General features: G+C 34.6%; 3 protein-coding genes across 3 annotated transcripts; all 3 read right to left on the minus strand.

Moving 5' to 3' along the window:
* Window positions 1-3,047: 3,047 nt before the first annotated feature.
* Window positions 3,048-4,982, minus strand: LOC116117477 (protein MOTHER of FT and TFL1-like). Its single transcript, XM_031403499.1, has 4 exons — window positions 4,754-4,982; window positions 4,592-4,653; window positions 4,442-4,482; window positions 3,048-3,455 (listed from the first exon to the last, which is right to left on the minus strand). The coding sequence occupies exons 1-4, from the start codon at window positions 4,946-4,948 to the stop codon at window positions 3,235-3,237; spliced, it is 519 nt and encodes a 172-aa protein (XP_031259359.1). The 5' UTR covers window positions 4,949-4,982; the 3' UTR covers window positions 3,048-3,234.
* Window positions 4,983-11,244: 6,262 nt separating this feature from the next.
* Window positions 11,245-13,169, minus strand: LOC116117476 (uncharacterized GPI-anchored protein At4g28100-like). Its single transcript, XM_031403498.1, has 2 exons — window positions 12,372-13,169; window positions 11,245-11,702 (listed from the first exon to the last, which is right to left on the minus strand). The coding sequence occupies exons 1-2, from the start codon at window positions 13,062-13,064 to the stop codon at window positions 11,364-11,366; spliced, it is 1,032 nt and encodes a 343-aa protein (XP_031259358.1). The 5' UTR covers window positions 13,065-13,169; the 3' UTR covers window positions 11,245-11,363.
* A 6,083-nt stretch (window positions 13,170-19,252) lies between these two features.
* On the minus strand, window positions 19,253-23,015 carry LOC116117478 (laccase-1). The gene is made up of 5 exons (XM_031403500.1): window positions 22,899-23,015; window positions 22,663-22,814; window positions 20,999-21,240; window positions 20,584-20,709; window positions 19,253-20,492 (listed from the first exon to the last, which is right to left on the minus strand). Exons 1-5 carry the CDS (start codon window positions 23,013-23,015, stop codon window positions 19,384-19,386), a joined length of 1,746 nt encoding a protein of 581 aa, XP_031259360.1. The 3' UTR covers window positions 19,253-19,383.
* Window positions 23,016-24,107: the final 1,092 nt, after the last annotated feature.

Here is a 24,107-nt window from a genome sequence, read left to right on the forward strand (position 1 = left end):
CCATTTATCTTCTGTGCATATAAGCATAGAAGATAATAGATTTCCCTGTAGGAGACGTTGACATTCAATGATTCCAGCAAACAAGTGCCCATTTTCCCTAAATTTGTCTCTCTAAAACAAAGCAGTACCCTGTAAGCTCCATGTTAGTCTGGTCCACCTGAGTTTTCCTTTATAATTTCCCCATGACATTCCTATCTCGCCAGTTTCACCCGTTAGATTGACATCTAAAAATGAAAAGGACGATGAATTCTACTTGCTACATAACAGGAACAAAATGGGATGACAAAATTACAGAATTCACTGATAAAACCTACAAGTCTAGCTAAAACCGCGCAGATGGTAACTGAAGAACATATAACAAACATAGTGATAAAAGGGAGATAGAGGGAACCGGAAGATTGATCGATGAAGACTGATTCGAAATATCAAAAGAATCAACCGGCGAGAGGCATTCCATCACTGCTAAGAGTGCAAGATTGAGGATCAGAGCCATCGTGTCATCATCATAGCGCGTATGACCGCTGAAACAGTGTGAATGTAGGCAGTTCGGTTCTTGGCAAGCAGCCAAGTGAGCCCCATTAGTTGATATGTTCTTTTAATTTTAGTGTTTTTAAATTAGTGTTAATTTTTATTTTGAGTTATTGTAGTTTAATATTTGCATTGAATAAAGTTCTATTTTTAATTTTTCATCATTTTTTAAATTATATCATTATTATAAATAATAATCAAATTAAATTAAATACAAATACTCAAATTTGGTGTGATTTTTGGTGTAAAATTTAATACTCATATTAACTTAACAAAATTAAAAAAAATCAAAAAAATCAAAATTAAAAAATATATATTTTTTTTTATTTCTGCTACAGTGCTGCGCCATTTTGGCGCAGTGTTTGGCGTGGGTTGGAGTACCAACCCACGCCAATTTGGTGTTTTTTGCACCATTTTAGCGTGGGTTGGAGATGCCCTTACAAATGATTGTACAAGAGAGAGAATGCTATATATTTTTGAGAGAGAGTAGCTAATAAAGAGTAGAATGAGTGAATCCCACAAACGAGAGAAGAGCTTTCAATTTATAGTGGGATGGATTAAGGTTATCATAACTAAATCTACGAGTTGGTGGGATTATCTGTGCAAATCCTTCTTTATGTCACATTGCCCACCTTCTAGAGTGATTTACGCGATTTGGTGTAGGGATTGGACACGTGGAATCACTATAGCTTCTGGCTGGTCTGGCATGCACTCACTTTACTGACAGGAGTGTGCCGCTCCTATCAACACGCGACGTGGCTGCTTCCAACTGGCTGCGGGCCTACCTAAGCTCTAACTTTTTATGCTGATTGAGTCTTGTGTCAGTCCTATATTTTCAGGCATAACAATTCATAATCCAAGCCTCTCTGTCATATTTCATTTATAATGTTGTCCAATTTATTTCTCTCTCAAGCATGAAGCTCGGATATAAGATTGGGAACATTGCACGTCTAATGTTAAACATACAAAGATAAGTAGTACAGGCATAGATTCAATGGAAGTTCGCAGAGTTTTACATATTAGTGCATTCTTATAGCAGTAGCTTTCTTCGTTTTACAAAAATAATACAATTAATTATGTATCCACTGAGAAATAAACATGATTAGTTGTTGGTGATCTCGTGCATGAGAACCGGACCATTTGAGCTAATATAAAACTAAGCAACATGCACTTCATCATCCTTTCATATGCAATATTATGTTATCAGTGCGCTGCATATTTACGTTTAGAACTTCACATAGATAACTGCACAGATAGAATATGAGCAGCTTAAAATGAGTTATAATTATGGAAACACCTCGAGTTCTTCAGAGATGACAGAAACTTGGATCGTTGAATACTTCATAAATGATAATTGCAGATATGGTACGGCTCTCTCTTTCGGCCTTTACTCCATGAACAAAAGACTAAAAGATAGTGATTTATACGCTTGGACTCAGAAAGTAATTCTCTTAGTTTCTACAAATTGATCAGTTAAATCAAGGGGAAACATATTTATATAGCAAGGCTTAATTAACAGGTTTAATTTGTGGCTAGATCCTATAGTGTTGGTAGTTGGCTCAGTTGTCGAGGATTATAAGGTAGTTCTTACTCGGGGATCGAAATGAAAAAAACTCTAAACCTTTGCCTAAGTATTTGGGATATGGCAGTGGTCCTTGGAGGATAGAAATATTTATATATAGTTAGATTTTATATATATTTATTGATGTAATTAGAACTTGAAGTTCATTTAAGTTAGTTATAATTAAGTAGTTAGTCCAGCCATCAGCATTATATTCTATGGTCCAAGTGAGCAGAATCTATTTATAGATTTCGTCTCATTTCTGAGAATCTCCTTTTTCTGATAACTCCTTCACTATCAGTTATATACTAAAATCAACTGTTGAAGGTAAGATGCGAAATTGGACAGACCGGCCCGTACCCAGGTGCTCCTGTTACACGGGCCAGGTAAGATTACCCGATCTGGATCATGTGTTTATCCCAGGCCCGCCTCGCCCGGGCATGTTGTGAGTGGACTCGGGGTTATGTTCCTACTTCCCAGGCTTAAGATGTTGATGTTATTCACTACCTTAATCCGCAATTTCCAAGAGTATATTTCTTAGTCTTGTTGTCATCAACAAGTGGGATGTGATGTTACCGATGTATATGATACTCATCAATAATATATTGATTTTATATATATATATATATATATATATAAAATCAATATATTATTGATGAGTATCATATACATCGGTAACTTATATATATAAAATCAAAATTTTTGAGTCAGTATAGACATCTTTAATTCTTAGTCTTTATCAACCTATCATCACAGTCTTTCATTTAAATTATGAATGCTCAGACAGGAATCAAACTTAAAAGCATATATCTAATATGTCTAATATCACTAAGTACTAGTTAGAAAATTTCTTTGGATTCAGCGTCATTTAAAGCAAGAAATTTAATTAGAAAGAAGATTTTAAGATGAAACAAAGACACATAACGATGGATTTTGTATTGAAAAGACACAGAAACTGCAGCTTACATGAACTTTGCAAAGGCAACAAACGGCTTTAACATTAACTAGACACGTCACGGCTTGCACTAATAATAAAAACTAATTAAAACGACAACACTTGGAAGCCACTAGGCCACTCCACAACTCTCTGGCTGCCTCCATCGCTGACTCTAACTTGTCTTCCTGTACTACTTCTCCGTGCATGCTCAACGCCTACGGCTTGCTGGCTCCTTCTGAGAGTTAAAGTAAATAGTAGCCACAGGGAGACCCAGATCCAAATGCCTTGCAAAAAGCCGAGTGTTGAAGTTTGCACGAGACGCTGGCTGCTCCACCACCCCTAATGGAGCCTTCTGCTGAAACAGCACCATGATGAAGCGATGAATGCCAACTGGAGGACGTGGACCCACGTATGGCAGAATCTCTTTCCCTGCAACATTCATTCAACCCACTTCATTAAAACTACGTACATTAGCTAAATCAATATTCTAAAAGTATCATTTAATAGTTTGGAATCTAAGGCTGCAGTCTGAATGATGGACAAGTGGAGAGATATGAGATAGACATGTGGTTTCAAGAACACTAATCAACTAAGGAGATGATACAGATGGAGTCACAAGTGGGCAGGCTATCATCGACATGGGTGATACCTGTTGCTTCCAGAATCAAACACGTGCCAACATGCCGTGGTTTTGCATACAAAATTAAAAGTAAAACCCACCCAAGAAGAAAACGCATCCGTTACATTAATTAATAATGGGGAAATCGAATGAAAGAGAAGAAAGTGTGTCTGTATATGCACAAAGAATCGGAAAGAAAAGCTTTTATCATGTACACAGGTACGTAACACAAAATTTTGCATTTGAGAAAACAGAAAACAAGAATAGGGTTAATGAGCTAAACATTTTGTTTCTCCATGAACATGAAAGCATACTCGTACCACGTGCCCAAGGGAATAGAGAATTAATAGTTGTGTTGTATCGATCATTTGGGAAATGTTGCGGCGATGGACAAATGTTAGAGTAGTATTTGGTGTTGGCGTAATTCAAGAAAACATGTATGCTCATGATCATCCTGATGTGATGTGATGTAACCCTAAAGAATTTCTCAAAAAATTATCACATTCATGCTCCATTTTGCCGCGTACTATGTAGAGTGGACACTGAGAACAGTTCTAAAGGCTTTATCAGTGTCAAAATCAATGTCCAGCTATAACGAGCTCTTATTTTAACTACATGAACTTCGAAAAAGATATCTTGAAATCTTATTTAACACATGTATGCATGCAGCCAGCAAAATCGAAAGAAATATTTAATTTTCTGGAGGTAATTTTGTTTTTCTGGCCATGCATGCAGATGAAAATATTAATATTTGATCATCAGATCATAGCATTTAATTTACTGCCCCATTTTTCACCTTTGGTTGGGTTAGTGCCACCAGGAATGTCCACGGCGATCCTGAAAACACAAACAAGATTGCATGAATGAAGAGAATAATTAAACACCAACAGAGAAGAAGTAAATTAATTAATTAAGTTGGCGCGTTGGAGGAACAAAATTTTCTGACCAGTGAACCCATTCTCGCATGCTGGGTTCGCTGGGGCTGGGTGCGTCTGGATCAATCATCACCTACAGCAAACAATTAAACATCATTAATCTTCATAATATCGCCATGCATGAAGTTATATAAAAATATATATACACAAAAGAGTTTGAATGGAGAGCAAACCAGAGCATAAAGCTCATCAGAATGGCCAGTGATAGTGATCTTAGGGGGATTGATAGCCATGGATGGCTTGATGTCACACCCATTAGTCACATGCTTAGCGCCATAGTAAACAGACATGTTCACACTCGGAACAAACATGTCAACAACATCACCAATAACCCTTCCAACAACAAGAGGGTCAACAGAAACAGCCATTGCCAACCCACAAACAAGAAGAAAAAGAAGAAGAAGAAATTGAAATTGGTGTGAGTTTGAAGTGAAGAATGGTAGGGTTTATATAGCGCAGTAAGAGGAAAGAGGGGGTGGTGGATTAGTGTAACCTATAGGACATGCATAGGGCATAAAAAAGTTGATGAAAGCAGAGAAGGACACGTGTGGAAACCCGCCTGAGAAAAAGCCACCATCGTTTTGTTTCATTGTAACAGATGGATTGCATCAACGCCGTCGGTTACAAAAACACCACGTTACAAATATTGTAAAAGCTCCATTTCAGCATTCAAATCATGATAGGCATCAATTCAAATAGAGACAAACAACTTCGCTGGGTCCAATGCAGAATCAACGGCTACTAATGGAGCTGTTTGGTAGTAAAATTAGACCAAAAAGTAGTGGAAAAACCCCCTAAATCCTCACATGCTAGTGGTTTTATCAAATTTTGAAGGGTTATTTATGAGGAAATGGAGAAACCAGAGAGGATGATTACGTGTGAGATTCTTTTTACATGAGTTAGTGTGTAAAATGCATGTAGACAACTCAGTGTGAATTGTGCTGACAGCCGTTAGTTTTGTAGTGATCAAAAAGTTTAGTGTATGACAAATTAGACAAGAGCAAATGACGTAAGAACACATGTAAAAGATGAAAAGGAGTTGGTGTACCTAATCTTTTCCGTTTGTTCTGTGGATGTATTCTTGTGTGGGCAGACATATGAAGGTGTTCGACTCAAAGTTTATATGTTTCCATTGAAAGCCTGCCATTTGACTGCATATATATGGAGAGGGCATGCATTTGATGAAGTTCTAGCTTATAATTAAGGATGTTTTTGCGACGAATGGTAGGAGTATACACATTAATTTAGGTGAAGCATGCATGTTTGTGATGATCAAACCCAAAAATAAAATTGCGAGGTTGAAAGAAGGACATGTATTTAACCTTTCTCGTTGTGGTCGAATAGCAAACCTTTTAGTTACTCGGGTTAACTATACTCAATAGTGTTGTGTTCGAATAATAGAAGAGACACCTACCACATAATGATTGATTTTATGTGATATGAACATGATTGCACTCGATTTGTTCGATCAAGTCTAATGCCTTAGAAATTATGTTTAAAATCATCTATTAATTTATTATTAGGTGGATCATAGAAAATAGAGATGTGAAAAGGAAGAATATTATAGACTACCCTTAAAGTTTTCAAATTTATTATTGGGAGAACAATTTTCACACTTTTTTTATTAAATAGGCCCTCAAAGTTTGAATAATGTATTATTGATACCCGTTTGTCTTATTAAATGAACACTCAAAATTTAAAAACTCTATCACTGATACCCATTTGCCCTAATTTCATTACATCATCGCTGAGTTTACAAAACACTTTCTTACAATACCAAAGTTATATTTTACCCCAACACTTTTTTATAAAACCAAAAGTCACCATTTTACCTATGTAGCACACTGATGGCGAAAGGGTATAAATGATACAATTTTTAAACTTTGAGAGCCTATTTGATTAAAAATGCAACATTTATCATTCCAATGATAAATTTGGAAACATTAAAGATAGTCTTATGAGATTCTTCCGGCTGAAAATGATCTTACTGACCTGTCATTTCACTTCATTTTTGTTTTTGAAAGCTTCACATGTCGATTTGGGTTGGCAATTAGGAAATCTGTCAAGCAACAAATAAAGAAATAAACATCTATTATATATATATATATATATATATACCTACAAAAGAAACGAGGATGAAATTCTTATACTTGCAACTTCATGAAAGGATAAAGAGCATGCTGCTTCATTATAAACGAGAAATTTGCCGTCATCATACTAATCTGTTAGTTCTAAAATTAACCAAACTACAGTTTTTTCTAATTCTTGTTTTTATTTCTATTTATATTTTCTATGCAAGGTGAGAGCAAACAAGAAGAATTATGATCAAACAGCTATGAGAGAACAAAATGCAGCTTCAGACAAATTGAATTATGTGGTTGAGGTGGTTCTCTTTCAAGTGTTGAATAGGAAGTGTATGATGGTGGTGTTTGTGGAGAATGTGCAGGTTGCTGTGTATATGAGTCACATAGGAAATTTGTTGTTGAGATATTGGAGAGGTTACTGGAGGTATATATATAGGTTCAGAAGAAGCAAATGTGTGAGCTAGAATAATGCTTATGAATCGGAACTGCGGGATCATGTACTGAAGGGGCATGGTAATTGAAGATAATTAATTTAACTTTGCTGAGATTTATTTCAATGCAAATGATATTCACTGTTTTTTTATTTCTTCTAATCTATACATGAATACAACCTATATTGTATAAAGATATCACATTATCACATTATCACTTCATCCATTTTGTTCATTCTGTATTATGCCTCAAGAGTGTTGGATCTTGGGTGTTACTGCGATAACTCACTCCCACAAAAACACCTCATACTATCTGATAATGGAATTCTATAAATACTGATAGTAATACCAGATATATGAATTGTAACTGGGATATTATCCTGCACGTATTACCTTGAAATCAGCTAGAAGTGAAATCTTTCTACATGAACAATCAATGACCACTCTACTGAACATGGAGATTCAAACACCCCACCTATCTCTTCCATTTAACATTTCTGCATACCAAGAATCTAATGGACACTGAAACAAAATGGTATAACTATGCATTCAACCACATCATAAACAATTAGATTCCAATAACATTTTGATATGCAAATAAAATCAATAAAAAATCATTAATCTCTTAATTTCCTCACACTCTAAAAACTTATTAAGAAAATTAAAATACCTTCTTAATTTGATAAAAAAAATATCTAATTTAATTAATCTATATCTATCTCCAAAAGATTAAATTTAAAAGATGGAAGAAAACTACCAGAGATTTAATGACCGATGATCCTGAACTCCCGAACAAAATTACAGTGCAATGTAACACGAACAACATCAACACAAGTTGTGGTTTGTACCAACCATCTATCATTATCTGACTTTATTAGCTTAACTACAATATGATTAGGGTTTCTAACATTGGGGAAATGCTTAGAACATGGGGTAGATTTTTTTAAACAATTAAGTGTGAATTTCCAATCAGAAATTTTAATAGAAAAAAGAAAAAATAAATTAAGAAAGTAAAAGAAAGATGAGATAAGAAGTATTACACAAGCGTTAACATCGAAAATGATGATAATAATTGGTAAAGTAATAGCGACGGATACAGATACAGACATCTGGCGAATATACGAACGATTTACTAATAGATGATTGGTTGTAATTTATTTTATACACCGACATAGAAAGGAAACTAGTTAATTGCATTAATATTTTCTTATAAATTCATGAATGTGTGTGGGAAAATTGACAAAAATGGTAGAACTAATTATTTGATTAAATAAGTCGTAATTAATGGAATAAAATAAATAAATAAAAAATGGTAGAATATCTTGAGAAAAAAGGCTCGTTAAGTCTCTCAATCTAAGTGTCAACTTTCTCTTTTTCTTTCTTTTCTTTTAATAAAATTCTACTTGTACTACTGAGTGTTTTTTTTTATTATTATTATTAATTAAGAGGTAAATATATCTTTTCCCCTGTGGTAAAAAGAAACTACATTGGAACCCCATGATTTGAAAAAATGACACTTAGCTCCGCTGTCTTGAATTGACCATATTTGATTATTAAAAAGACAAAATCGCTTGTTCTGTTTTCTTTAAATCATGAAAATAACTCCTTTATTGTCAAGTACATTTCTTCTTCCAAATAAACTTTCTGAATTTGAAGTGTCTGGACGTTCGTCGAGAGGAACACCGGTTCTCTAAATCTGGATGCGTCGAGAATAAGATTTTTTTCCTGGTCGTTACATGAGCAAGAACAGTCTATTTGGTGATGAAATCTTTTTACTAAAACGATTATCTTTTTATTAATAATTTGACTAAGAATAATTCGGTGTATGCAGTTTGATAGCCTTTACAATTACAAACATATATTAAACTTGTAAAACATAATTATGGTTTTTTTATTATTTAGGGTCCAAGATATAATTTTTAATAAAATACTAATATTGTAAAAATCAATTTATGGATTTAATTTTATAAATCGCATAGAATGGGCCTAACCTAAGGTGCGGTGGCAATAGCAACTTCAGTTTTAGGGCTTCATTCTAGTTGGGCCGCATAGTACTTTTTTATAAATATATTTACTTTATTAAATAGTATATAAGTATATTTTTTTAAAGAGTAAACGAAATATTCCCACCCAAGGTTTGATAAAATTATAGTTGGTACCCCAAGTTTTATTTATTCCAATTCCCACCCTTAAAATAACACTGTTAACAATTTTCAGGGTAGTAAGGGTTCAATTACCATAATGCCCTTAACCCTAAATTAATAAATTATGTTTTAACCCCTAAATTACTAAAATTATAAATTAACCATCTTATTTTGAAATTACTTCAATTACACCCTCAGTGACTACGCACTGTCTCGGTTTTCACTGGATCTGGGTTGTTTCCGATGGCGGCAAAAGCCCCGGTCACCTCCATCACCTTCCCCATCGTCCGTCATCCAAAACCCCTCTGGTTCTCTACTCATTGGGCCCTCCAATCGCCGGCACCGTTAAGCTTAGGTTTTCGTCTTTCTTCGCTGGATTCCGATCGATTCCGGCGACAAAAATGCAATTGGACATCACCATTGCAACCAGCATCTCCAAATCTACGAAACCCCTATGTCCCCAGCAACCATTTAGTGGCCATTCGCCGGTGGAGAGCGACGAAAACCAGTCACATGTGGCGGCTGTCGTGGCTAGCGATCGGCTAGTGATGACGGGTTGTGAAGGGTACGATTTTGTAGAGGGGAGGATGAGGGTTCGAATGGTGGTGACAAGGGTGATTTTGGGTGGAAGAATCGCCGAAAAGGGCGAAAAACGTCATTGGTGATGTTGGCTAAGGGTGTTCAGTTTCGGGTACCCTACACTTTTTGAAGGAATCGGAACCGACGGTTCCTTGAAATTTGGAACCAGAACCGGAACCGATGGTTCCGGTTCCTAGGTACCCAGAACCAGAACCTGTAACAACGGTTCCAGTTCTGATTCTGGGTACCCTATAAAATTCTATGACCCCCCAAAAGTTTTTAAAATGATAAAAAAACCCTTAAAAACTTACAAATACAACCCCCCCCTGGCACTTGTTAACAAAAATAAAATTACAAATTATAAATTCAAAATTCAAAATTACAAACTCCATTACTTTGTAAAGGTAGATTTTCAAAAGTCAAACCAACTTGCATGAAATGTTATGAAATATAAATATAAATATATTCACATTACTTTTTCTACAAAAGTATTTATTAACCCTCCTAATCTTAAATTTTATTTTATATTAGTCTCGGTTCCTGGTTCCTGGTTCCGATTCCGGTTCTTAACTATAGGAACCGGAACTGGAACCACACATTAACGGTTCTAAAAATTTGGAACCGAAACCTACCCATTGACGACTAGTTCTGGGTAGGAACCGGAACCAAACCCAGGGTACCCGCTGGTTCCGATTCCAACCGATTCTTTTGAAAACCCCTAATGTTGGCTAACGTGTGCCAGATCTTTGTTAAGGGCGGCGATCTGGTAATGTGCGCCTCCTCTGCGAAATGACCAATTTACCCCTAAGCCGTTATGTCTAACCATTTTTCGTTAATTTAAGGGTAGGAATATAGAATAAATGGAACTTGAGGTACCAACTTAGGATTTCATCAAATATGTCGTTTACTCTTTTTTAAATAACTAAAGTGGCCGGACCACTGCCGTGGTAAGGTAAATCATGGGTAAAGGTTAAAAGAAATATTTCTCAAAAGGTTACATTGGAGTCAAATTATGATGTTGATGTTTCTCCTTGCTGCTGCTTCAAGTTATAACAATTGCCCCCTAATCAAATTCCAAAAATTGACCATTCCCAAATATTTCCAAAGTTAAATTCCTCCAAAAACCATCTCAAAGCATTATTTTTCTAATTTCGGAACGTCTGGATTTTAAGTTTGAATTTTAGGTCCGAATTTGAAGTCCATATTCCATTTATCTTCTGTGCATACAAGCCATAGAAGATAAAAGATTTCCCTGTAGGAGATGTTGACATTCAAATGATTCCAGCAAACAAGTGCCCATTTTCCCTAAATTTGTCTCTCTAAAACAAAGCAGTACCCTGTAACCTCCATGTTAGTCTGGTCCACCTGAGTTTTCATTTAGTTCCTTTATAATCTCCCCATACACATTCCTATCTCGCCAGTTTCACCCGTTAGATTGACATCTAAAAATGAACAGGACGATGAATTCTACTTGCTACATTAACAGGAACAAAATGGGATGACAAAATTACAGAATTCACTGATATAAAACCTTACAAGTTCTAGCTAAAACCGCGCAGATGGTACAATGAAGAACATACATAACAAACATAGTGATAAAAGGGAGATATAGAAGGGAACCGGAAGATTGATCGATGAAGACTGATTCGAAATATCAAAAGAATCAACAGCGAGAGGCATTCCATCACTGCTAAGAGTGCAAGATTGAGGATCAGAGCCATCTGTGCTCATCATCATAGCGCGTATGACCGCTGAAACAGTGTGAATGTAGGCAGTTCGGTTCTTGGCAAGCAGCCAAGTGAGCCCCATTAGTTGACAATCTTTGTTGTGTATTTTGGTAGTCCTCTCATCTGATTTGCTTCCATTGGAAGCCTGGTTGTTAAGCTGCAATAAAACATTATTAAATCAAACAAGTACAAGTTATAAATGTCATTTGATTGTACTAACAAAAGTTTGGTAAATGAAGTTATATACACCGAATAATTAGGTACAACATCCAACAAAAATCAACTGGAATCCGCAAGTCAAGCCTTTAATACCCAGCAGTATTCCCGACTGTTCACTTGAAAAATCCAAGTCCAAGGAAATTAATGGAGTTCTACATTACCACTTAGACCAAACATTTAAACCAAAGTACCGGGTTCGAATCCTATCCGGGACACATTTAGAACAAAGTTTATGGTTTGAACCTCTGGTGTTTAGGGCATCTATGTGGCCAGTGTTTCTTTCTTGTTTCTTCCCAAAGATCGAAGGAAAAGTTTTAGCCAAAAGTGAGCTGAAGACTCAAATCCATATGGCCAATGGCGCGTGTTTCTTTCACAAACTTTTATGGCGCGTAAAACATACTAAAAGTGTTAAACCAGAGACAAGAAGGTAATCCACATGAAGTATAGTAAAGAAAAGCAACATTAAAAAAAAAAAAAAAAAAAATCAACTTTCCCAATTTATCAAGCCAGATGAACAAACCCTAAATCACCCATTTGTTCTTCTTTGATTTTGTATGATACCCACAAAAGGAAAAAGAAACCAAATTGAACCAAAATATAAATTTACCTGATGAAGAGAGTGTAAGCATTTGTTACAGCCACCAAGGCCTGGAAATCCATTGACATTGGAGCTGCTACTCAAGCAATCTCTTTCTAATCTCTTCACATTTTTATTCCCAGAAAGTTTTCCTTTCTGGTTCAAAGAGAAAGCTTCAGGGCAGTTGAGGGGATGCAATCTAATGCCACAGTAACAATACACCACATCACAAGTTTCATTAGGCTTAACGAGTTCTATTCCCTTTTGTTTCAGAGCTTTTCCAAGATCATCCACGCAAGTTTCAGAGTCATCAGGCAGCAGAGGCAAGTCCACAGAAGTTGGAGAGTGACCCACAATGGCCGGGCTCACACTGCCAGTTCTGCCCAAAGCAGTGGCCGAATAGGCGGCGTAGAGCCACGAAGCTAGAACTGGACAGCACCGGCTTCGGTGAAGCTGCCCGGTTGCATCACCGGGTTTGGAAACTCCACATGCACTCTTTACGCTATGAAAAAGCCCTTCAGGGAGGTTAAGTGGACAGCCGGCGACATTGGACTGTTCCGGGAATGCAGGGATTGTGGCTGGAGGGGAGGATGCGACATGGAAAGGTTGGATTGATGCAGGTTCTGGATTGGGGAGAGAGGAGGAGGAGGAGGAGAAGAAAACAGGGGAAAGAAGAAGAAAGAAGAGGGGTGTAAGTGAAAAGAATGAAAGTTTGAGGTACATTGGTGATAGATTATGAAATGGTGGTTGAAGAGAAGATTGAAAGGAAAGAAAAGAATGGAGGAGGAGGAAATAAAGGAAGAAGAAGAAGAAGGAAGTGGGGTTGGGGGATGGGATTGAGTTGATGATGAATTACCTCGGTTAGATCTATTTAAGTTTTTAAGTAAAAGTCAAGTAGTGGGGATTAGTAATAGTATTATGAACAAATCATTCTTTTGCATAAAGTTTTATTTATTATGTATTTACATTATTCTTTCTTATATAATTTATGTTATCCCAACCATTAGATTATGTTCATTATTCAATTTGTTCCATATTACATTTTGATTTTATTAGAAATTGTATTTATTTCACATCGCTAAATTAACACATTGAGATTAGTTCTAATTAATAGACTGTTATAATGTATATATGATCACGGATTCAGATTCTCTAATTCTCGAGGAGTGGGTAATTTGTCACATTAATAAACTGTTATAATGTATGTAGGATAAATGAAATTGCCACAAAACAGAGTGTGGACAATGGGGGAAAGATAAGATAGAGATAGAAACTAGAGGAAAAATAATTAATGTGGACAAAGTCATGGACATTATATGTATGCAATAAATCTCATGAATTTTTTAATCACATTCACGGGATAAGCCTCACCAATTTTTTTAGGATTCAATTTCGAATATCAATCAAATTGCCCAAAATAAAATAAATAAATAAATATATTGATATCATATCACTTTAAAAAAAATAAAAATAAAATATTGGGAATTAGGGTCCTCAACATTTTGAAACAACTTTAGGTTGTTTAATTGCATTCTAAAACCACGTATANTTTTTTTTTTTTTTTTTACCAGGTGTCTAGCCAGTTTATGTGTACCTCAACTAATCTCTTAGGGCTATAAAGTTAACAGTCAGGTAAATATCTTTAGTAACAATCTCTTTTCTTAAGGGTGTTCGGTTCCAGATACCGTACATTTTTTTAAAGAACCAGAACCGACAGTTCCTTGAAATTTGGAACAAGAACCGGAACATGTAACAATAGTTTCGGTTCTGATTCTGAGTACTCTATAAAATTATATGACCCCCCAAAATTTTTTAAAATGGTAAAAAAACCCTTAAAAACTTACAAATATCCTCTCACCTATCACTTGTTAACAAAAATAAAATTACAAACTCCATTACTTTGTAAAGGTAGATTCTCAAAAGTCAAACCAACTTACTTTAAATGTTATGAAATATAAATATAAATATATTCACATTACTTTTTCTATAAAAGTTTTTATTAACCCCCTTAATCTTTAATTTTATTTTATATTAGTCTCGGTTCTCGGTTCCCGATTTCGGTTCCTAATTATAGGAACTAGAACCAGAACCGTATAGTAACGGTTTCAAAAATTTAGAACTGGAACCTACCCGTTGACGGTCGATTTCGGATACGAACTGAAACCAAACCCCAGGTACCCGTCGGTTACGGTTCTAACCGATTCTTTTGAACACCCCTATCTTTTCTTAATGATCAGGGGTGTTCGAGCTTACGCATACCTCAATTAATCTTCTAGGACTCTTAAGTTAATTGTTGAGTAAATCTCATCAATGTTCATCCTTATTAACAACCTAAATAGATCGAACTCAAGATCTCTTGAATAGTACACTCAAAATTCGCTCTATTTTACATACTTTATTCAGAGTAAAACTTCATATTAAACAATATAAATTCTCATAAATTTAACACGTGTGAACAAAATTAGTAAAAATAGAAAAAAGAGGTGAAAATGGGTTTGCACGCGGCCCAGGCAAAAGCAATAAAAGCTGCAGGCTCTAAAGAAATAAAAGAAAAGTAAAAGCCTGAGCTGCATATTCCATTCTCTTTCTTTGATAAATCATGTGAAATCTTTTACTTCCACCCCCTTTCATTTCTATGGCTCTTGTTTCCATGGCATCATGTGAAGCCCAATTAATATTAACATTAAATTAAATTAATTTCCCAATTAATATTAACATTAAATTAAATTATTTCCCAATTAATATTATACCAAATATCGTATAGGAAAATTTTTATGATGAAAGTGAGTGGTCAAAAAAGGTTGGGCCATCAATTTCTTTTTGTAAGTTTATATCATTACATATTTGGCCCACTTCAATGATCAATTACATCAACCATGATTAAAGCTATAATGGTCTTATATTAATTACACTAATTTATTATAAAAAACACAATGTATAAATATGTATTAGCATTTAAATAAAGGTAACTTAACATTACAATCCTTTAAATAAAAAAAACTTTATAATAAACATTTTTATTTGGACCAACCCAATGTCTTTTGCTGTGCTTTTCTTCTTGTCTTTCTTGATTCTGCCAAACCCATGCCAAAATCCTGCCTGGAAATCCCTTGGTAGCTTTCACAGTGATGAACCAGATTTTTACACTTGGAATCTTGATATGTAGTAAAGATTCTCATAATNTGTTTATTATTTATATGATATAAAAAGATTAATATTTTATAGATTTCCTATTAAGAATAAAGTTCAATAAGACAAACTACTTTTAGGGGATCTATTTTTTAGGGAAAATGATAGAGTCACCAAAGGTTGTGCATCGAATCTGTGTACCGAATGATGTGATAAAATCTTGACCATTGATTAATATTAACTGGTAATAAATCAACGGTCAGGATTTTGTCACGTCATTTGGTGCACAGATTCGGTGTGCAACCTTCGGTAACTGTAGCATTACTCATTTTTTAGACTTGAAATTTCACAAAATACAAGCTATGCTAATTAAAAATTAAATAATTTAAAGAGTAAAGGACATATTCCCACCCAAGGTTTGACGAAATCACAGTTGATACCCCAAGTTCTATTTATTCCAGATTTCAACCCTTAAAATAACATTGTTAACAATTTTTAGGGTAGTGGGAGTGCAATTACTGTAATGCCTTTAACCCTAAATTAAGAAATTATGTTTTAACTCTTAAATTACTAAAATTATAAAATTAACCATCTTATTTTGAAATTACTTCAATTACACCCTCAGTGATTGCGCACGGTCTCGATTTTCACCAAATCTGTGATGTTTCCAATGGCAGCGAACCCCCTGGTCACCTCCATCACCTTCCCCATTGTCCGTCGTCCAAAACCCCTCTGGTTCCCGACTCATTGGGCCCTCCAATCATCGGCACTGTCAGGCTTAGATTTTCGTCGTTCTTCACTGTATTCCAACGACGAAAATCCAATTGGACATCACCATTGCAACCAGCGTCTCCAAATCTACGAAACCCTATGTCCCTAGCAACCGTTTAGTGGCCATTCGTCGGTGGAGATTGACGAAAACCAATTGCATGTGGCGACTGTCGTGGCTAGCGATCGGCGAGTGATGAGAGGTTGTGAAGGGTAAGGTTTTGTAGAGGGGAGAATGAGGGTTTGAATAGTGGTGACAATAGTGATTTTGGGTGGAAGAATCGCCAGAAAATGGCAAAAAAGTCCGCGATGATGTTGGCTAACGTGCACCAGAGCTTTGTTAGGGGTGTCGATCTGTTAATGTGCGCCTCCTCTACGAAATGACTAATTTATCCCTAAACTGTTATATCTAACCATTTTAAGTTATTTTAAGGATGAGAATTTGGAATAAATGGAACTTGGGATACCAACTTAAGATTTTGTCAAACCTTGGGTGAGAATATGACTGTTTACTCTAATTTAAACAATCTCTAAGTTCAATAAAATCCTAGAACCCAAATTCAATGCAAATTTATTATTAAGAAAGAAGCCATGTATTTAAGCATAGGGGATTGTGTATAGGGATTTTAATTAATTAATTTAATAAAGCATTAAAGTTTATATTAAACATATTTAATATATGGGTTTGCCCTCCACTATCAAGTTAATTGTGTTTTGCAAGTTGGAATATATCAACTTTCTTTAGGGGATAATTTGACTGTAGATTTAGTAGTCCCACGCTCTAATTAATTAATGGAATTTTTTAATTACAGAATTTTGACTTTCAAATTCTGTACAAAAAAAGTGACAAAAAGAATTGCCAGCTATCTTCCAATTAAATCTTTATCAAACATTATATTTCGATTATTAAATTTTCTATTTTACATACTTTTTTGTTTTTTTACCGGATATCTGCCCAATTTACGTATATCTCAACTAATCTCTTAAGGTCATAAAATTAACAGTCAAGTAAATCACTTTAGTGATAACCTAATCTTTTAGTGATCGGAGGTGTCCGAACTTACACGTACGTCAATTAATCTTCCAGAACCCTTAAGTTAACAGTCGAATAAATCCTTTCAATGATTATTCTTATTAACAACTTAAGTGAATCGACCTCAAGATCTCTGGAATAATACATTCAAAATTGTTCCCTTTTACATACTTTGTTCAATGTAAAACTTCATACTAAACAATATAAATTCTAATAAATTTTACACGTGTGAACAAAAATAGTAAAAATGGAAAAAAGAGGTGAAAATGGGTTTGCACGCGGCCCAGGCAAAAGCAATAAAAGCTGCAGGCTCTAAAGAAAATAAAGAAAAGTATTAAAGCCTGAGCTGCATATTCCATTCTCTTTCTTTGATAAATCATGTGAAATCTTTTACTTCCACCCCTTTCATTTCTATGGCTCTTGTTTCCATGGCATCATGTGAAGCCCAATTAATATTAACATTAAATTAAATTAATTTCCCAATTAATATTAACATTAAATTAAATTATTTCCCAATTAATATTATACCAAATATCGTATAGGAAAATTTTTATGATGAGAGTGAGTGGTCAAAAAAGGTTGGGCCATCAATTTCTTTTTGTAAGTTTATATCATTACATATTTGGCCCACTTCAATGATCAATTACATCAACCATGATTAAAGCTATAATGGTCTTATATTAATTACACTAATTTATTATAAAAAACACAATGTATAAATGTGTATTAGCATTTAAATAAAGGTAACTTAACATTACAATCCTTTAAATAAAAAAACTTTATAATAAACATTTTTATTTGGACCAACCCAATGTCCTTTGCTGTGCTTTTCTTCTTGTCTTTCTTGATTCTGCCAAACCCATGCCAAAATCCTGCCTGGAAATCCCTTGGTAGCTTTCACAGTGATGAACCAGATTTTTACACTTAGAATCTTGATATGTAGTAAAGATTCTCATAATTGATTCGTTGTATATTGATATAATCGGTGGTGGGACGTTTTTTGGAATTACTATATCCAAAAGCTTTTAACAAACTAGTGCCATTGGTATTGGATAAATATGGTATTGATAGATACGTTTCATAATTGGTTCGGTTGTATATATATGATATATCAAATATTATTCACTATTTTTTTTGTTAGTTTTCAATAAAATCGGTGTTTACCCATCCATGTTACTCGAGCAAAAACAATTTCGTGCCACCTATGTGTAGTTGACACGTGGAAGCAATAAAGAGTCAATTGACCAAAATACCCTTTTATAATAAAAGATGTGGCTAAAAATATGTACTTTCTACTATTAGGGTTAGCATATAATTAGTAATAAAAAGGTCTAAAGAAAGTTGCAAATACTCTCCACCCAAAGAAAGGTTGTTTTTATATCCACAACACAATCAAAACCATAATTAAGAATCAAGAGTTAATGGAACTTTTAGTATTAGTGATGTCTTCTTTTAAAATAACAAACAAAACCAAATCTAATAAATTTCAAACATAGAAATCAATGAATCATGAGCAACAAATAAACTAAGAAATAACAAAAGGGGTATAATTAATGTTAATGATGCATTAGAAAAATTTTTGAAGTTAATCATTTATCAATGAGGAATCCAAATAATATGTAGGAGAGATCTTATGCAATTAATTATCTACTAGTCTATTCATTGTAACACTTCTTTCATGGAGTAATTATAAGATTTTAATAATAATTTGCTTTTGATAACATAAATATTCCAATATACAGTGCATTTCTACATTACGTATAATATAAAAATACGAAATACAAAAGAGTGTAACAGTGGGTTACTGCGCTGGTCTCCCCCTAAATCAATCCTTGACATTTACAAGGTTTTTTTGAATTGATTCTTCTGTTTTTCAATAATTTTTTTAGCTTGATTCATGATCCAATGCTATATTAATGAATAGAATTCAGTACTAATTCTTTAAAATCATATACTATTTAAGCCCAAAACTTTTCGATCAATTCACATAATTACTTGAAAGCGTTTACAAGCTGCAAATTTCTCAAGAATCAGAAATCTTCCACACTCAATTCTCTTCTATTCTATGGCAAATCTTAGTTTAAAATCCCCTAAATTTAGCTAATTAATTCCTTAACATGCAGGAAGATTCTGAGGAGGAGGAAGCAAGCCTTGCTCAGGACCAGGGCCATTTTTAACAATAAACGCCATGGCGAGTCCCCATGAAGTGTGCTCTTCGAGGTGGCAATGAATGAACCAAACTCCAGGATTATCGGCTTTTATCCGAATTGCAGCCCATCCCCCACTTGGCACCGCCACTGTGTTCCTCTCCGGAGGATCAACAAGATTGTATTTCTTCGGATCCTTGGCCTCGTTGAAATTTCCGAATCCTCTCCCGACAATGAAGAAGTTGTGTCCATGAACATGAATCGGATGGTTCTCCACATTGAGAAAACCTGTATCCTGTAACACAATTTCTATGTTTGTGCCAAAGGGTACCACCAGAAGTTTTGTCCCGAATTCTGTGTTCATGTTCTCGGTTACAGGATTAACACCAGTAAAATCAAAATAGTTCGGTGGCCTCTCTGGAAAGTCTGATGTGAAAACGCCTGTCGTCAGATTCTTGTAATGGGATTCCAATATCGACAAGGAGGGACGAACGAAAGATTGGTTGTTCATCGAAGCATAGAACTTCTTTCCATTGTACCCTGTGCAGGTTTCATTTTCAGGACAATCTTGAAGGTTTAAGCTTATAGCTACAACAACTCGTTTATCAATTGTTTTAGGCACATTACAAGGGTATTGAGAAGATGCAAGGCTCCGCAAATTGTTCGCAAATTTTGTGGCGAAAGGAGTATCTTCCATACCAGGAAGATTGTAAAGCTGAAGATTCCAAGTGTTCAGGTTGGTTTTAATTTTCCCAGTGCCCTTGTTCTTGTACCTTAAGAAACCAATTGTTGTGGAGTTATTGAAGGGGAAAACAGAAGTGAGATAAGGCCTGGCAGCCATTGCAAACAAGCCTGAGGAATCAGGAACTTGATTTGCAGTAAGCAAAACGGTGGTGGTTTGTCCAGGAGCTATCATTATTGCCGGAGTTGTAAAGGGTTTTGTATAAACTGCATCAATCTCCACAACTGTAAATGTATGTTTGGCTACCGCAAAGAAGAGTTCATCGTTAAGAGCTGCATTGATTATTCGAAGCATGTAGCTTCTTCCAGGCTCCACTGTCTGGATCAAAGTATCTGTAAAAAAGAAACAGGTTTTTTTATATTTCAAACTGATGTGACATTACTCTTCTAAAATTATTCGAAGATCGCGATGTTAATTATTTACCTTTTGCGGAGCAGGTATGAAGAGGTCCTGGAAAACCATTTATTGTATAAGCATCGGAAGAATCAGGGCCTCTTCCAGTCTTCATACCATCTTCTACTGCATCCACATCTCTATTCCACCATTCACCTGTCTTATTCAACCACCAAATGTTATGGCCAGATAAACAATCAGCCGGCAGCACCCAAAGAGACAAAGAAACCAAATAATTCATTTAAAACAAACAAAACTTTGTTTTGTCCCAATTCAGCCTGTCATATATGCATGGAAAGATTAGGATAGCGTTAGATGTATGTTGCACTAGCTCAATTATTCATCTTTATATCTAATCACATATGAGTCATATAGACAGTTTGTACATTAGTTTGTTTGTATACAAAGTAAAGTAAAATAGAGAGATTGATCATTGAAGGGCTACCGAAGATGATGGGGATTTCAGCTTGGATTGGAGATTTGAAAGGATAAGGCATGCGAGGGTAGATGATGAAGGCGCCATAGACAGAAGCTCGTTGCCAAGCAAAATGGGCATGCCATAACAAGGTTCCTCTTTGGTCTGCTACTGAAAATTTGTATGTATAAGACTGCCCTCCTCTGATGGGGCACTGCGTTACATAAGCTGGTCCATCTGCCCATCCTGTTCTGTATTGCCTAATTCCATGCCTGTCCATTACCACAAAATTAAAACACTTCAGAAAATTATTAATAGTTCAAAATAACTATTTTGTGTATGTCAGAAATTATTCACATACGTTGATGAGACATATTCTCGTTGGATTATAGTTGGTTCATTCATTAGGATTTAAATCTGTTTAATTTACCGAGGAAAAGATTATTAATCTAGATGAGGTAACCAAAGGGCTAGTTTTATGATCACTTTCATTATGCAGAAGATTATAGAGGTTGTTTGTCAGTATATCTAGATGGTTGTTTATAAGGTAATGAGAAATAAAATAATAGAGATGTTAATTATGGGATGAACTAAGCAAGAGATTAAGAAATATATAATTCAAAAGATTGATACTTTATAATATAAAAAATGAAATTTTAGATCAGCAGAAAAGATTTGATGGTTGGTGACTCTTGTTTTCTTGTGAAATTTAGAAACCAGTGGAAACTAGGGAAAGGCTAACACCATTGAATTATCATAATATTAACCACCACTGTATGACCTAATGATAAATGAGTATGACAGTCTAATATGGGTTCTTAAGTTTGAGTTCTCATAGACTCTAATAGGAGTGACCACTGAGAGCTCTAGAGGAATAGATACGTACGTGTAAACTGACCGAACACCTTCAGTCAACAAAAAAAAAAAAAAAAAAAAAATATTTGAAACTAATTAACCATTATTTCTATATAACAGTATCACTCTTGTTGCTTTATTTAAAAATGTTTTGTAGCTTAAATAATCTAGTGATCATATAGCTGACTCAAATTGACCAGTTGTGTGTAATTTCCATGCAAAAAAGTTGATAAATAATTTAGAAAAATAATTAATTAAATATTATATGTTAATGTTGACACACATAATTAATTATATGGGGAATGGGAGTTGTTGGTAAAACAACATTTAATTTATTATTTAATTATATGATGTTACCATTTTGACTTTTAATAAACAAGAAGAAGAATAAAATATAAATATAAATACAACTCCAAAGAAAAAGGAAAATTTTCTTTTAATAAGAAAATCGAATTGTTAATCTGTGTAGGGGACCAAATTTTTCCACAAAGAGAAAAGGGAATTCGTGCATATGAACAATCAACTTAATTAAAGCAAATTGATCAAATATTATATATATTTATTTGAAGAGTCACCTTCCACTAAAAAATTCACCATAAATTTTAAAATAAAATTATGAAAACTCACTATAATAATAAAATTAAAGAAGAAATTGAATTTATCAAATACTACGTAGTCTAACGAATCAGTTTATAAAACAACGAATTCAGAACAAGTTAACAATATCTACTTGATTATAGTAAACACGAAGTAAGTCTATTTCGTTAGGAGGATTCAAAACCTTATAAACTGAATTCTAAATTCATTGATCAGGTGATATGGAATGTGACAAAACTCACCAATGGATGGTAGTGTTCTTGGCAATGGTGTTTGTGACCTTAATCTCCACATTGTCCCCTTCATTAACAGTAATGGTTGGCCCTGGATACTTCCCATTCACTGTTAAAAGTTGCTTTGTGTGACACAATCGAGTCACCTTCTTCCACTCAACCTGAAACACCAAACCATAATAACCTTTCATTAGATTGAATAAAGACAGACCAAAAAAAAAGTTCCAAAACATCATAACACGTACATTAAATCGAAAACGTTTGGTTGCTGATATATCAGCACAGGACGGTACCGCCCTGGAAAGAAATAGTAATGCTAGTACTAGCATTGGAAACCCATAATACTTGTTCAAGCTCTCCATATTTTGCTAACTAGCTAGAACAAGACTTGGTTGTAGCAAACCAGCAACAAGAAGCTCTATATATATAGTGAGAAATTGGTGTATTATATTCTCGAGGCTAGTTTTAATAATTTCGTATCAGGACAGACTTTGTGGCTCTGGAAGAGTGGTGGGTAGAGAACGCCAATGGACAAGTGAATAAAAGATTAGATTTGTTTAGAAATATAGTTCGGCTGCCAGGATTAATTTATGATTAAATTAAAGGTGGAAAATCTTTTGAGAAGAGAAGGAGAAACTCATCAGTAAAGATCACTGCATGCATGTCTTCATTTGATTGAAAAAAATGAAATATAAAATAGAAATAAATGTCGACTTCTTATCCTTTTAGCTTATTGTCATTTATTGACTCAATTTTTATTTGTTAATTTTTGTGGGTTGGTAAGGTTTAATCAGGACAAAGTTGGACTGATGCAGCATCTTTGATTTCCAAAAGACAGCACAATTTCGTTGTTGCTTCTTCTCTTTTGAAGTCCAATGACTGATGTGGAAGAAATATTATATGGAATGTTTTGTTTATAAAAGCTTCACCTTCTCCTTCCACTAACTAGAGTGGGTGAACATGGTTTCTTTTCAGATTCTGAGTTTTCTTCTATAAACGTGCGATTAATAAATTAGTAAATGTTGAATATGATGCCAATCCAAAATAACAAACACACAAACCTCAAACAATAAAAGAAAACAGAAATATGCTCGATTTTACCCTGATTCAATATTAGTTATATATTGTTTCACATCTCTCTCGTTTACAATGAAGTTACAAGGGAAACATGTGTTTATATACTATGTGTAAAATACTAAAACCTAGTTTTATAAGGATTCTTATTCTTAAGCTTAAACTCAATAAAAAATTAATAACTTAAAGAAATCATTTAACGGTTATACACGGAAAAAGCCCCTTACCCATTGACCGAATAGCGAGATCCCTTAATGCGTCTACATGGCCTATTAATATTAAAATAGTTGACAACTCCAACAAATACAGTATGTCTAGCGATACCAACACTAGAGGTGAGCATTTGGGAATGGGTCTAAAAATCCAGTCCAAAAACCCGG

This window comes from Pistacia vera, unplaced genomic scaffold, assembly GCF_008641045.1.
Source record: "Pistacia vera cultivar Batoury unplaced genomic scaffold, PisVer_v2 Contig811, whole genome shotgun sequence".
NCBI lineage: Eukaryota > Viridiplantae > Streptophyta > Magnoliopsida > Sapindales > Anacardiaceae > Pistacia > Pistacia vera.